The following is a 16,240-nucleotide window of genomic DNA, read 5'->3' as shown; positions in this document are numbered from 1 at the left end:
GAGAAGGCAGTCAGTCCCCAGAACCCCTCTACCTGATTGTTCCCTAAGATGGTTTGTTGGCTTAGAAAAACTTGCCTTGATTACCCCTTTCAGGCTTCATTAGCAGAGTCTCCATCCTGAATCTTGCGTATTTCTTTGTCTTGCAGATGTGTTCCTTGCTTAATTTATGGCCCTATTACCTGAAAACACAGGTGATTCATGAACTGATTAGAAAGTGCTGGGGAGGGAAGGGACAGAAACTCCAGGAGGAAGTTCAGACTCCTCCCCTTTACCCTTTCATGGCATCATCCCTTACCTGTCACCCTGACACGTCTCCCAGACCAAAAATCCCTTCCTTTCCTGAAGAGGAACACTGGTCCCTAACACTAACAATCCTAACAAACTCAGCCTCCATTTATTGGAAGTGGGAGGTCCTGTGCACCATGCCCATGGTTTAACACTCTGAAGTTCCAGCACTAGCTAAGTGCATGTCAGTTTCAATTCTATTCTGGTCCTCAAGAAGCTGAGTTACAAATGGAGGCCCCTCCCGGGGAGAAAAGCTACCCAATACACCTTTACTCTCCTCCTAAAATGTACGAGCAGAAAATTGGCCTGGTTTCACCCAGACAAAAACTGTCTCCTTCAAGTAGTCTCTACTGCCAAGCACCTAAATTTTCCACATCTGCTAAGACCAAAGCAAGAAATTCAAGATTGAACTCCACAGCTCAGCCACCCAGCAGGAATCTGAAAACCAATAGACCTTCTGGGTGAAAAGAGCTCTTAGTCCATTCACTGAATTTTCACTAGTCCTATCAAGTGCTAGATGCTGGAGTTTTTAAAGCTGCTTTAAATGACTCTCCCAGCAAGCAATTTTCTGGCTTCTGCTCACATACCTCCATTGACAGGGAGCTCATTACTTAGGAGGTGGGAAGCTTGAGGCAGTTCATTGGGATGAGTCTCGAAGCTCCAAAAAGTTCAGTTCCCGGTCTCATTCAAAGTATATGTGAGTGTGTAGCTTGACCAGCACCCTTGCTCTGCCAATATTGGGCCACCACTTTGGAGAGGTGCTCTGGAAATAGAGACTCTGGCTGCTATAATGCCAACTTCCTCTACTGTTTCGTTTCAGCATACAGCTCCGAAGTGATTAGCTTGGGAAGGAGTAGTTGTTCCCATTTTATGGGTGAGGAAACTGAGGCCCAGAACTATCAGTGAAATGATCAGAACCAGCCAGTGACAAAGCAGAGCCTCCAGCCCTGCATCCTGTCTCCAAGCCTTTGGCTCATTCTCTGACCCTGCTCTGCCCCCAGATGGAGCAAGGAAAACTCCTTTGGCCTTTCTGATCCTCCTTCACTCCCATGGTGCAGGGGTGTCCAACCTGGGGCCCAAAGGCCTCATGCAGCCCAGGATGGCTATGAATGTGGCCCAACACAAAATTGGAAATTTACTTAAAACATTATGAGATTTTTTTTGTGATTACATGTTGCAGTGTATTTAACATGTGGCCCAAGACAACTCTTCTTCTTCCAGTGTGGTGCACAGATGCCAGAGGTTGGACACTCCTGGACTCTAAGGTATCTGTTTTGCATTCTAGATCTGATATGGGAGAACCTGTGCATGTACAAAGTCAACATCTAAATATCCTCAAAGTAAAGGAGCCCTATTTGCACCAATCTAGTGAGAGACCAGAGCATATTTCCTTTCCTTAGTGATCTGGGGCTTTAGAGTCATTATAAATGTTTCATTCATTCATTCATAAAATTTCAGTGAAGCATCTACAATGTACTAGATTCTGGGGATACAACCATGAGTAACACAAAGACTCTGCTCTCCTGGAGCTTGTATTTTAGTTGGGCATACTAACAATGAACTGGGAACGAAACACATAGTCGACTAAATTCCATCAGGTGGTGGGCACTCTGAAAATAACGAAGTAGGATGTGAAAGAGTAACTGGGGTGGAGCAGGGAGAGAGGCATCAAATTAAGAGAGTGTAGGCAGAAGAGGCTCTTTGAGGAAGAGACTTTTCAGCTGAGTCCTGAATGATGAAGCAGAAATTGTGCCAAGACCCAGGGAAAGATCATCACAGGCAGGAGGATAAGCATGTGCAAAAGCCCTAAGGCAGGAATGAGCTTTCCTTTTCAAAGCAAAGAAAGAAGAGCAATGTGGCTGGAGCATGGAAGGGGCTCAGTTATAAGAGATGTCTTTACAAGGATGATAGTTGGTGAAAAAAAGTAAGGGGGTGTCTGTAAAAGGAGATACAATGTTTCATTTATCATGTATTTCTTTGCAACTATTCTGTACTGAATACACTCTGCTGAAGTGTCACTATCTCAGGTCTCTCAAAAAGGGCACATCTGCCACTCTATTCCCTGCTTCATTTTTCTTCATAGCATCCATTACTATCTGACTTCCTATTATCACTTCTATTTTCTCTGTCTCTCCTACTACAATGCAGACTTCATAGAGGCAAAACTCCCTGTTTTTATTTCAGGAATCAGTATTATAAGATGAATCACACTGGGCCCCTGACCTCAAGAGCCCCCAGCCTAGTAAGGGATAAGACAAATAAATGGGCAATTTTGTGTGCAACAAGTTGTTCCAGTTGAGGTTCTGTGAACATATAGAGGTAAGACTTGGTAGCCCTGCCAGGAGACTTCCAGTAGGGCTTCCAAGAGAAGACAGGATTTAAAGTGGATGTTGAAGGGTGACTAAGAGTTTCTTTGTGGGAAAAATGCATTAAAAACAGAGAATACAGCAAGTGCAAATATACAGAAGGAGGAAAGGACCTGGTACTCTACATGATGGGGAGAAGCTCTGTGTGATTGATCAGAGGCATCATGGGGGATGGAGGCATCCTCCTCTGAGGGGTAAGGATAAGTTTGCAGTGAACTGTATACATTCTTTCTTAGGATGAGGGTGCACATGATGGACTGAGCCACCAGGAAGATATGGTCCAGGATGGGGAACATAAAACACTGAATGGCTGACACCATAATTAAATCTATGTCCTTGGGTTGATTAGTTTAGTTATGTAATACTCTAAATTAATGCTATCCAGTAAAAATATAACAAGAAACACATGTAATTTTGAGACTTTTAGTAATGCTATCTTAAAAAGGAAAAGACAGATTACATTTATTTTAGCAATATGTTTTATTTACTCAATATATCCAGAGTATTATGCCAACATGTAATCAATATAAAACTCATTAATGAAATATTTTACATCCTATTTTTTTACTAAGTCTTTGATATCTGGCGTATATTTTATACTTATAGCACATCTTGACTTGGACTGGCTACATTTCAACTGTTCAATATTCACATGTGGCCAGTGGTTGCCATATTGGATAATGCAGCTCCAACAAAGCTAATTTATGGCTAGTTGCAAAACCTTGAAAGACCTAGGGCATCTCATTTTATCCCCACCCCCACCGATACCTCTAGGCTGTCATCTTTCACAGAAGTGCCACAGACATATTTGGTTCCGCCTATAAAATGTTTTATAAGTGTGAATGAATTGTCAATATTAAAAGTAGGAAATAATGTCTTTTGATCAACCAGGGTATCAAGCAATATTTTGCATCCTAGTGTCATGAAGTAGGCCAAGGTGAGAAGGAAGATCCTTCTTAGCTGATGAGAGAAAGGCAGAGAGAGAGAGAGAGAGAGAGAGACAGAGATGGAGGCAGAGACAGAGAGAGGGAGACAGAGAGAACAGGGAACAGCAAGAAATTGTTGTCCAGGGACAGGTGGTGGATGGGTGTCCGGGGAGGAATGCAGTTCAGCACCACGGATAGCGGACAGCAGTACCAGTGTGATGCAGAATGAGGGAGAGGAAAGGCACTCGCTCTGCTCTGGTTTTCAGTCTCCTTAGAAAGGGTATAATGTTGACTAATATCTTGATTATTTCACACAGAATCATGTCCTGCCTGCTAGTCTCCTCTTTGGAATGTCCTCCGCACTCCAAGCCACCACCTATGTAGATGTTCATGTTAATTGCTGCTGCCTGAAATTTCATTCCCCCCGTGGTCCCAAAGATCCCCTACTTCTCTGGATATGGAGGCTGTTTTCCTGTAAATTACCCGAATCCATGTGCTGATTCCCCATAATCTTCTCATAACAATTTTTTTTATCTCTGAACTGTGGAGTGTCTCGCTTCCATAGTGCCCCATGGGCAGAGGGAAAAATAGCTACAGATGGTGTGAGTCTGGTAAGGATGATAAAAACTTGGAAGGTGGGGGAGGATGCCTAGGTCAATTAGCCTTTATCTAAAAAATACCTGAACACTCTGGCCCAGGATTTTCCAAAAGCTAAGGAACAAGATTTCCTGTCTTGTCTGAGATGTTTTCTGAAGTGTTTCTGTGACCTTGGGTAGATCCCCCTTCTTGGCCAAAGTCTCCTCACTGTGGAGCAAGTATTGGTCTCACCATCTAAGTGCCTCCAGGCAGGAACAGTCTACAAAGTTGTGGTTTATGGGAGAAAAAGTATTTTGACCCTGGCAGCCCCATTTTTCTTTCCTTTACACCAAACTTCTCAAAAGACATATTGTTATTCACTGCCTCTACTTCTTCACCTTCATCTACTGTTCAGTTTTAGATGATCTGGCTTTTTCCCCCAATTCATCAGAATAACTTGCCCTCAGTCATCTATGACTTCCTTCATGGCCAACACCAGTGAACCCTTATTCAGTCTCAAGTCATTAACAATTAACATTTTGGATGACTACTCCAACCTATTCCCTACCTGCTCCTCTTCCTCTTTCTTCCTCATCACTACCTTGATACTGTGCATTTTAGGTACCTTATATCACTTACTCTTTTAAATAAACTGTTAGTTATTAAGCATTTGTCTCTTGCTTCCAAATCATCTTCCTGTACTCTGCTTTGTGATGCCAGGTCTGGAACACTTCAAACCACATATCTTCTTTGCTACTTGGCTCCTTATTAAGATCTGCCTATAAGGGGTACTAGAGGGTATTGCAGGGCAAAAGGAGAAGAAAAGAAAACTCCTTTTTCCTGTTTGCTAACTATTCCTCTAAACATCAACAAGCGATGATTCTTCACTCAATCAGGGATGTTGGTTTGAATTTATAAGCTTTTTTAAATGCTCCCCAAATCAGCCTTATTGTGCCTCTTCAGAATACTGCATGAGACTCCAAGTCCTAAGGTACCAGAAGCAGCTGAACAGTGCCTCCTGCTCAGAAGTCTAAATCCAGTCTGTATGGGGACCCACCGAGCCAAGCACAGATTCGTGAGAGATGCTAGGAGCTGAACTGTGACTAGCAATGCTGAGTTGCAGACTTCTGCTTCTCTGAAGGACGTACAAAGAAGCCATTCTCTTGGAATGTGGGCCCTGCTGGACTCTACCATGACCCAGTGTAACACAGCACATGTTTTCCTGGACCACTACATGGAGGCTGAGAACAGCATGCCCCAGATCCTGAAGGAGAGAGCTGCTGCAAGAGGGTGATGACTCTGAAACCCACAAGTGCACATTCCAGAGAGGATGGAGCTCTGTTTACATGACCAGCTTAAGAACAGATAAGGATGTGGGGAACTTCTGGGCATAGTTTTGGCTTGTGGTGTTTTGGGGAGCAAGGGAAGTATGGGGTCTCATAGGAGAGGAGGGCTGTGAGTGGGGATGTTCTCAGCTCCCCTGAGGTTGGAGCCTTGTTAACAAAAACCTATTTCTTTTAACACTAATTGTTGGGTCATGTGTAGAGGTGCCACATGGCTGAGCTCTGGTTTGCTTGGTTACACTTTGTGCACATTCGGTGTCCCAGGCACACTCTTGGGTCTCTTCATACTTGGTGTCATTCACTCCACCAGCTTCCCTGGTTTACAGGTGAGGAAGCTGAGATTCAGAGAGGTGAGGATGAGGATAAGGATGACAGCAATCATAGCAACATGGATTTTGAACACTGCCCTGACTGTGATTCTCTTAATCCTCACTACAGCCCTAAGCTCTGCACTATGGTGGCTCTCATTCTACAGGCTTGCACCCTGGTCTCCGTGACTCCAAAACCCACTCCCTTAACTGCCGAGTGATCATGAATCAAAATGGCTGTAAATCCAGGGCTTCCCCTTGAGCAGTGCCTTCCTGCGACCTTATCAGGCACCAGGCTCTGAAAGTCTACACCTTCCTTGTCATCATTTCTTTAGACTCAGGGGCCCTCAGAAGCAGAACCTGTGATGGGGTGGAAATGACAACCGATCACCCCACATTCAGACCTCCAAAAACCCAAGGACAACAGATTCGTTTCTCCCAACAGTATTCACTTCTCTTCAGTTTTCTTGACCAAAAAATAAATACATAAATAATGATAACAAAATTCCAACTGGTTACACAAGACCAGGAAGACTAGAAAAGTACATTTCAAAGCAATTGATATTCTACAAACATCCCAAGAGGAGCGTAAACCCTGAGGAAAAACTTCAAATCGGAAAAGCCATCACGCTATAAACTAATCCTTTCATTATGATCTCTTACAAAACCAGAAACCAATTGCCCAAGGTGGCCCCCTGGGCTGCTATGATATTTGCAAAGGACCCTGCATATCCTCTGCAGCCTGGGGAAGTGAAAATTACCTTTTTCTCAGAGCTCACAGAAGCTGAATTGTGGGGTCCCAACTCCCCGCCCTGTGGGGCTGCAGGGCAGTGGATGGGGGGCAGAGTGGTAGCAGGTAAGGTCAGACATAAAAACAGGGGATACCCTGTAGGGCTGGGAGGCATTGCATGAATTTGGCTTTTGCTCTGTTCACCATGGGAAACTTTGGAAGGTTTTGAGCAGATGAATGCTGTGGTCTGACTTATGTCTTTAGTGACTGCTCAGGCTGCTGTGTGGAAGAGATTGTAGGTGGGCAAGAAAAGAAGCCATGAGACCACGTACAATGCCACTGCACAGTTCAGGCCAGGATGGTGGCTGAGGAGGAGTTTAGATGTGGTCAGATTCTGAAAGTGTTGGCAGGCTCTGCTCACAGAGGAGCCATGGGAGATGAGCAAAGAGGAGTCAAGGGGACTCCAAGGGCTGGGGCTGGAGCAACCGGATGATTGGTGGTGCCATTTCTGGAGATGATGAGGACAAGAGGGTATGAAGTAAATTCCTCCTGACTCCCAACCCCAGAGCAACAAGGTAAACCTAATACTCTGGATTCAAGGCTTTCTGTCCCCCTCCTGTACATTTTATTCACAAACCACCAGCCAGCCATTCAGTCATTTATTCGTTCACTTTATGTAAAGAGAATTCACTAGTAACTACCATGTGGTAACATGGGAGGCACAGGGCACATGAGGATTAATTAGACTCATGCCTGCCTTCAAGAAACTGATAATCTGACAGGAGATTCAGAGATCAGCCAGACTCATTCTTTCACATATTTTCAATTAGTCACTCAACAAACATTCACTAGCACTTAGTTCCTGGTAGGCAAACATCGTGGTAGGCATTGAGGATGATCTTGCCCTTAAGAAAGTCCTAGTTCAATTGGAAAGCCTGGAATTAGCAATCCTCACCCATTCATTCATTCATTCATTCACTGAAGAGTCATCAACATCCAGCCTGTGCAGGGTCTGGAAGAGCATTCCTGCTGGATGACCCAACAGTGGGCTCTACTGGGGCGTCTCCAAGCAACAAGGCATCCTGCTGGAGCCCTGGCCTCCGCTCAGGATTCTACTTGCTGCCATCACCATGTGAGCAGCTACCAGAGCTCATCACGACACCTCCCCACAGCATTCTGGGTACTAAGTCTGGTGTAATCTTCCAGCAGAAAACCATGAGTCCATCCATCCCAGAGTCCACTCCTGCAGCTGCCTGACCCTTCTTGACGTTTTCAGGCCCCAGAATCCAAGATGCATCCACTTTGGAGGCTCCTGGTCCTCCTCCGTTTGCTGTCCTTGCCCTCAGCACTGCACAAGCAGCCCTGGCCTGACATGGCCAAGGCCCACATGAACAGCAAATCCACCCTGGTGAGAAGTAAGCTAAGCCTGTGCTCTGCTGGCTGTCGCAGGGTGGGTGGGGAAAGCACCCTCTGGGCCTCACCACTAACTTGCTGAATGACCTTTGGTCAGTCACTTACCCTCTTTTCCTTTTTTCTTAGACCTCAAGCACAGACAATGAGGTTGGCTTGATCATACACCAATTCATAGCACATTACCCTTATCATGAATGGTGGTGGGACCCCCTTTTGATTTGATTTTATGTTATTTTCTTTTTCACCTCTTATTCTCACTCCCATTCCCTCTTCCTTGGCAAGCACTGCAGTATCTACATGCTTAAATATGCCCAGATCCCTGTAAAACATGCAGTGTTTTGATTTACGTAAATGGTATTGCCACGTAGATCTCATCGCTTTTGACTGGTTTCACTGCTGACATCTGTGGCTTCAGACTGACGCAGAGAAGTCCATGAGATTCGTCCGCTTCACCTCCACTTGGTCATTTTCCTAGGGATGGACACTTGAGTTGTCTCTAACTCCCCACCATTATAAACTACTCTGAGACGGATATCCTTATATGTGTTCCTGTTAGGACCTGAGGGAGAATGTCCCCGGGATATACCCAGAAGGTGGATGGTTAGGCCCTAGGGCAGATGCAAACTCTATTTAACTAAAAATTGCCAGACTGCACTCTAGAATGTCTGTGCCAGTCTACACTCACCCCAGTAATAAATGAGCATACCTATCCCCCCATGTTTCCCCATACTGGAGAGGACCCATGTATCTGTACCAGTCTACTCGGGCTGCCAGAGCAAGATACCACAGACCAAGTGGCTTAAACAACAGATATTTTCTCATAGAACTGGAGGCTGGAAGTCCAAGATCAAGGTGCCCACAGGACTGGTTTCTGGTGAAACTTCTTTTCCTGGCCTGCAGATGGCCACTTTCTTGTTGTGTCCTCACATGGCCTTTCCTCTGTGTGTGCACAGAGACAGAACATGCTCTGGTGCCTCTTTCTCATCTTGTAAGGACATCGTTGCTATTGGATTAGGGCCCCATCCTAATGACTGAATTTAACCTTCATTACCTTCTTTAGGGTCTTACCTCCAAATACAACCACACTGGAGGTTAAGGTTTCATTATATTAATTACAAGGGTTGGGGGGGGCATAATTCAGTACATAACACTATCTCTCTAATATTTGCCAGTCTGACATGTAGTTGAGTGATATCTAATTGTTTTAGCTTGACTTCATCTAATTAGTAGGAAGTTTGAGCATCTCAACATAATTTTACTAACCGTTTTGACCTTTTTGAATTCCCTGTTTTTATCTTTTGTTCATTTTATTATTTGCTTTCCTGGTTTTTTTTTTAATTTATCCTCTTTGATTTGAGGAGATGTTCATTTATTCTTGACATTAGTCCTTCGTCAGGTCTAAATATCGCTAACATTTCTCCCAAACTGTCATCTATGAGTACTTATAGTTTCACTCTATCTTTGAAACTATTTGGTTAACATATGTCTCTCCTACTAGACAGAAAACTGGTTTGTGTCTTTGGTGCCCAGCACAAGGCCTGACACTCAGCAGATGCTCAATAAATATTGTTGAGATGAATGTTCTCAATATTTCTCACAAGAACCCTATGCGGTGGGTACTATTTCTGCCCCTATTACACAGATGAAGAAATCCAGAATTAGGGAGCTAACAGAGCTAAGGTTTAAATGCAGATCTGTGAATGCAGGCACACCTTTTTGTTTATAGGCAGCAGGAACATGGGTGCTGAAAAGGGGTCTGGGAGCTGGCCCTGGAAGAAGGAGGGTGAGGTGTGACCATGGTTTCTGCGGTCTGCACTAGCCCATAGTGTGGCTCCTGATCATAGAAAGGGTGAAGGCAGTGAAACAAATGTGCCTGTGGTGAGCCCTGAAGTTTGCCAGAGCTAGACCCCCATCTGGGGCAAGAGGGTGTGCGGCCAAAAGAGTCTAGGCCAAGAGAGGTAGAACTTAAGTACGTCCATTGCTTTTCAAATTCCCTTTCCTTTTGGAATTCATTCTTTTCTGCTGGGAGCTAGCTCCACTCAGTCCTACAGTTGATTCTGGGCAGGGTATGAAAGGATTTACATTTGTTCCCTCTTTTTTGTCCACGTGTTTTAATCTTCAGCCAATATTTATTGTGATCTACATCCATGTTAGGCTTTATGCTCCAGACACAGAGACACAGCACAGGGTGAACCTTCAACCAAATATCTCCTTTGAGCAGCTATTGCCCACCATACCCTCTGCAGAATGTCACATCACCCCTGCAGAGCAATTTCACAGATGAAGAATATGAATCTCAGTGTTAGGAGCAGGGGGGTGACATGCACCAATCTCCCCGCAAGAAGTGGGTGCACCAGCCTCACCAACCCAGGCCCTGACTCCAAATCCCCTGCTGTTTCCACGACATTGTGCAATGTCACTGACCCCTTATTCATTTCCAGTTATCACCCAGGGCCTCACGATGCACAATGCAGAGGGCCGAATCCAGAACATCTGCCTCCTGGACAGTCTGAATGCCTCAGGGCAGGTGGCCCCAGGGATGGTGGGCTGGCTAATCAGTGGTAGCAAGAGCCTCCAGCAGCAGAAAGAAGGCAGGTGAGACCCTGAACCCCATCCCTGGCTCTGGGATTCTTTACAGAGCTCTGAGTCAGAGGGCAGAGCTGGGAAATGGAAGTTCAAAGCCTTGGGAAGAGGGAAGGAAGGAATATTGGAAGGAGAACATGTAGGGCCCAATATAAGGATGAATGAGGGGACCCATTCATATCCACAAATACAAGGGGGTATTTGTGGAGGCAGCATAGCAGGGTAATTAAAAGTGGAGGCTTAGGAGTAGAAGTTTCTGCATTTAGGTCCTGGCTCTGCCACCAGCCTTGGGGAAATTGCTGAACCACGCTGGCTTCATCTATACCCTGGGCACCCAGGGCACAGCTTGGATGAACATGTGGGGTGCCCAAGGAACCCAGGACTAGAGTCAGACATTTGAACTCCACTCTATTGCTTGATAGCTGTGTAACTCTGGGCAAGGCATTTGAGTTCTCTAAGCTTCAGCCTTGAGTCTTCCTCAACGAAATGGGCATAATAATTGACCCTGCCACTTGGGGGAATTTTTGGGAGTTTTTTCTGCTGCTCATGATGGATGCAGAGTCATCACTAACTACAATCAACACTGCAGAACTGGGCCTGTCCTTCTCACCTCCATTTTCACTCCTTTCTCTTGACGGATGCAGGCTTTCCCAGCCTCTCAGTCTCAAAGCTACCCACCTACCGCACCATCACTCCAGCCTGCAGTGCCCTGGAGCTCCCTTCTCTCTGACTGGAATCCCTCATTCTCTCTATGTTAATGAGTTCCAATCTCACCAGCAAGATTTTCCTTGATGGGTACAGCCACCGTCACTGCCCTTCATCCATTCCTTAAACAATGGTTACAAATATTCATTGAGGGCCTACTGTGTACCAGGACCTGGGCTGGATACTGAGGATAGAGCTAGAAACCAAGATATACGGTCTCTGCCTTTTGGGACCTTAATTCTAGTTGTGAGAGAGGCCACAAAAGTAAATGACTGATTTCAGGTGGAGGAAGATGTCATGAAGACAAATTTATCAAGGCAAAGGGTGAGAGCGAGGGGGCAGATCAGGAGGACCTGTCTAAAGAGGTAACCCTTAGGGAGAAACCTGAATGAAGAAGTAAGTGATATGAGGGATATGGGGAACAATAAGTGGAAAGGCCCTGAGCTGGGAAAGAAATTGGTGTGTTTGAGACAAAGAAAAAGTCCTGTGTGGCTGGGTGAGCAAGATGACAGGAGAGGCCAGGCTCTGCAGGTCTAAGGGGCTGTGGTGTGGAGTTCAGATCTTATTCTAAAAGCAGTGAGAAATCTATGGAGAATGTTGAGTGAGAGGGGAGTTAGGCCCCTTTGGCTGCTGCATGGAGAACAGTTTATAGAGAGGCCAAGATCATGGCAGGAAACCTGGGGAAACTAGATATCTCCAGACAGGAAGTGACGGTAACCTGGACCAGGTAAAAGCGACCAACGTGGTGGGAAGTGGCCAAGCTCAGGATATATTTTAAAAGCAGAGACAACAACATGATTGGTGATGGTTTGAATATGGAAATGAGGATGGAGACAATTAAAGACAGCTCCTGGGGTCTGGGCCTGGGCAACCTGGGCAACCTGGGGAGGTAGTGAGGCCATCTACTGAGCCAGGGAGGCTTGGTGTGAGAACAGGCCTATCGTCTGGGTCTGCAGTTGGTTGTGGGTTACACAAATCAGTATAACAGTGTGGAACTATTAGGGCACCCAGACAGCCTGCAGCCCAGTGCTCCTGCAGGTGCTGTTGCCCTCAGAGCATCTATAAAAGGCTCTGACTCCAGATGTATTGCCAGGCCCTTTTTATAGATGAGCCAGCCTTGTTTGTCAGCCCATGGCCTTGATGGCTGAGGTTCCTCTCCCTGGCGGGACCTCTGCTCTTTCCTTGTGTAGCGCCAACATCACCAACATTCAGCTGGACCATGGCAGGACCCAGATGTCTTTCCATAAGGAGTGGTTCTCAGCAAAAATCTCACTTGAATTTGACATTGACTTGAGACTGTAAGTCATACAGAAGTGGGGCCCAAGAGGCCCTCCTCTTCACTGGGAACCTGGGAGCTGGGTGATGGGAAGGAATTTGGCAACCTGTGAAACTCGGATCTTTCTGACCCCAAACTGGTTTCAAATCTTGGTTTCCAAACTCACTCGCTGTGTGACCTTGGGCAAGTCACTTCACGTCTCTGAGTGAACTGTGTGGATGGCAATCACTGGTCAGTGGAGGCATGTCCTTTGCTCATTTAAACCTATGTGAGTTCACTACACTGATTTTTTTTTTTAAAGCACTGTATCTCATCACCCTTCCCTTCTTCTGTTCAAACCATCCTTTAATATTCACTGTCCCCAGGGAAAGGGAGGCTGCAGGTCAACAGTAAAAATACTAAAAATAAGATAAATTCTCAACCTCTGAATTTCCAAAGGCCCCTCCCTACTATGGTCTATTGAGAGGATTTTCAGAAGCCACTCTGGCTAATGGCAGTTTTCTTTTTAATCATTGACTGCAGGATTTAACATGAAGGCAACATGGAGCCCCACTGGGCTGGTTTGTTGAAAAGACTCAGAGTGTGGATAGTGCCGTCCACATGGACAGCCACTCTTCATGTTGGCTGCATCCACCTCCTACTCTTTTTCTGTCTCTTGCCGTTTCCTCTCCTCCTCCTCTCTCTCATCCCCAGGAGGCCCTTCAATAACAAGACTGCAAAGACACATGCATGCATGAACGTCGTTGTGGAGTTCTGGCTGGAGAAAGACAAGTTTGGCCGGAGGGATCTGGTGATAGGCAATTGCCACGTGGAGCCCAGCAGCGTCTACATGACAGTCTTAACAGAGTAAGTTTCCAGCTTCCCCTCCCCAGGGTTGGGCCCCTTCCTGACTGGCCCTAGCTGTGGCCACAAGTCTCTACCAGCTCCTGGATGAACTCCAAACAGATGGCACCCTTTCCCCAGGATCTGTTCCTTCTCCTGCATCCCCTCCCAATGATGACCATGCCACGTTCCCAGAAAGAAACCAGACTCTTCCTCCTCCTCACTCCCTGCAGCCCACCTTCACCAGCTCCCATCAGTGACTTCCTGGTAGCCCCCACTTGCTCCCTTTTCTTCATCCTTCTCTCTGTCCTTCACTGTCCCAGCTCATGGTCCACTTTCTGGACCACTGCAAGAGCTTCCTCTGGCTTTCCCTGACTATACCTCGCCTCCTTCACTCCATTCTCCTCCTGCAGCAGAATTAACTTTCTAGCACAGGAATCTGATCATGTCCTTCAGCCCCTGCCTCAAACCTTTCAATGGTTTTCCAATGTCCTCTCAATGAAGATCCTGGATGTCACTCAAGGCCCTACTTCTCCACTCCCCTGCCCCACCCCACCCCATCCTCAAGCCCTTTGCCCTGTAGTGTCTCTGAAGGACCTGCCTCTCCATCAACACACCAGGTATTTTCACACCACCGAATCTTTGCACATGTGGATCCTTTTGTTGGGATGCCCTTCCCTTCTTCTCTAAAGCTCCTCCTCAACAGTAGTGAACAAGACAGAAAAAAACAGAGCTAAATGGAGATCTATACACTGGCTGACCAAGTCTGTCAACCTCAGCAGACTATGAGTCCCTTGAGGGCAAGATTTATGTCCAATTTCTCTCTGTAATTCCAGAATGCTGAAAGCAACAAAGTTCTCAGTGGATGTCCATTCATTTATTCATCAGACAGTCACTGAATGCCTAGATCATGCCAGACTTTCATGGAGAGGGCAGTGCAGGGGAAAGACTGTGGACTCTGGAGCTCTACTGGCCTGGTTCTAATCTAATCAACACTTACTGTGTGACCTTGGACAAGTCACATCACCTCTCCAAATTGCCTCTTTGACTGTTGCTGACAATGATGCCGCTTATATAGGGCTGGCTGCAGATTGAATGAGTGGATAAGGTGTACTTGATACATAGCACCTAGTATTATTTTGCCTGTATTTATCTGTTCTGTACATATACCTCTCTTTCTAGAGATATCTCATCAAAGATGAAACACTTTCTCCACAATTTTACACAAAATCTGGAAAAAGTTATCCCGCACCTGATAGAAGATCAGGTAAGTTTGAGAAAAATATTTTCACCTTAGTCATCCTTCAGTCTGAGGATCAGGGAGTATATATTTGTAGTTTAGCCAAGAGTTTCAAATCTTGGGCTTTAGAACCTGAAAGATCTCAATTAAAATGTTCAGTTTTGACACCTACTGGCTGTGTGTCCTTGGGCAAGTGACTTAGTCTCCCCGAGCCTCAGATTCCTTCTCTGTAGCATGGGAATCATCACAGACCCTATTTCCCAAAGATGTCATGAGGATTCAGGGAGATAAAACATGGAAGTGCTGTGCATGGCACCTAGCATGCAGTTGGCCCTCAATACAGCAAGCTAAGCCACACTTGCCATGATCCCATGTGGAAATCTAATGGAATCAAGCTTCCAACCACAGGCCCTGTAGTTTTCTCTTCCCAGTCCCTGATCTGACCCTCCTCTCTGTGCTGGTGGTCCAGGTGTGTCCTCTGATTGGTGAAATCCTCAGGCAGCTGGATGTGAAACTGTTGAAACACCTCATGGGTGAGTGTCTGTGTTTATCCAGGGACGACTCAGGGTGGGCAAACGACTGGGAGAGGTGCCCTGCTGAGGGCAGCATGTCTCCACATGAGAACAGTTAGAGGAGACCACATTACTGTCCCCCCAAAATGCTAGGACAGCAGAAGGCACTCCTACAAGCAGGCAGGACCCCACCAAGTCACCTAAACCTCCACATTACCAGATGTTGTAGCTGTTCCACTCAATCCACTGGCCCCACCCCAAACCTGAGACTACCCACTCCAGTTGCAGATGAACGGATATAGTCCCCATCCTCATGGAGCTCTCAGTCTAGTGAATGGAAGACAGCAGGAAGCAAATCATTAGATATCATTTGGAAATAGTTGTAATGGGGAATGCTCTGGGCAGGGGCCCTTGGTTGGCATGGGTGGATGAGAGTGTCCTTCACTGCGGACCTGAGGGTTGGAGGGGTGGACAAGCTGGTGACTGTCTCTTCTCCTTACAGAACAGACTGCTGCTCATGAACTCAACCTGTGAGTCCAGGCCACCCCATGTCAGGTTTGAGTGTTCAGCTTCCTACTGATGATTGGAAGGAGATTCCACATCTTATGACCTTAAGTCTCCCTTCAAGCAGGGCTTCCACTGCCCATAAATCCTTTACCATAGACCATGTGGATATTCTGTCCTCCCCTGTAATAAACTGTAGCTCTGAAGGGTGCAGAGGTCCCCCTGCCTGGGCCCTGAGCTTGGGCTCCAGAAGTAAAGGCCTGATGAAAGCTCATCCTGAGAATAAATATATCTGGGTTTGTTCATTAGCTCAGAAATACCAGAGAAAGCACTCTTTCCTGTATTTTGCAGCCAGAAGCCCATCCACAGATGTGTTCATCAATGCAGGGAGGGTCCTACTGAGATTTCCCAATCCATCATGCATTTAACCCATATTTACTGAGCACCTACTATGTGCCAAGCACTTTGCTGAGCTCCAAGGAAGTGTAGAGAAAGGGTGACTGAGTGGAAAAGCATAAATGTTGGCATCAAACAGATTCCGTTCAGCTCAATGAGAAGTTCTGTGAGGGCATGGACCGTGTGCATCAGGGTGACCAGCCCAGTGAGAAGTTCTGTGAGGGCATGGACCGTGTGCATCGGGGTGACCAATGA

General features: G+C 46.2%; 1 protein-coding gene across 1 annotated transcript; it reads left to right on the top strand.

Moving 5' to 3' along the window:
• Nucleotides 1–7,825: 7,825 nt before the first annotated feature.
• BPIFA3 (BPI fold containing family A member 3) lies at nucleotides 7,826–16,240 on the top strand. The gene is made up of 7 exons (XM_024559258.2): nucleotides 7,826–7,949; nucleotides 10,389–10,542; nucleotides 12,426–12,533; nucleotides 13,208–13,357; nucleotides 14,516–14,600; nucleotides 15,043–15,106; nucleotides 16,125–16,240. Exons 1-7 carry the CDS (start codon nucleotides 7,826–7,828, stop codon nucleotides 16,238–16,240), a joined length of 801 nt encoding a protein of 266 aa, XP_024415026.2.

The sequence above is a fragment of the Desmodus rotundus genome, chromosome 6, assembly GCF_022682495.2.
Source record: "Desmodus rotundus isolate HL8 chromosome 6, HLdesRot8A.1, whole genome shotgun sequence".
Taxonomy (NCBI): domain Eukaryota; kingdom Metazoa; phylum Chordata; class Mammalia; order Chiroptera; family Phyllostomidae; genus Desmodus; species Desmodus rotundus.
Note: the sequence above shows the minus strand (reverse complement) of the source record. Positions and strands in the feature narration are given on the sequence as shown.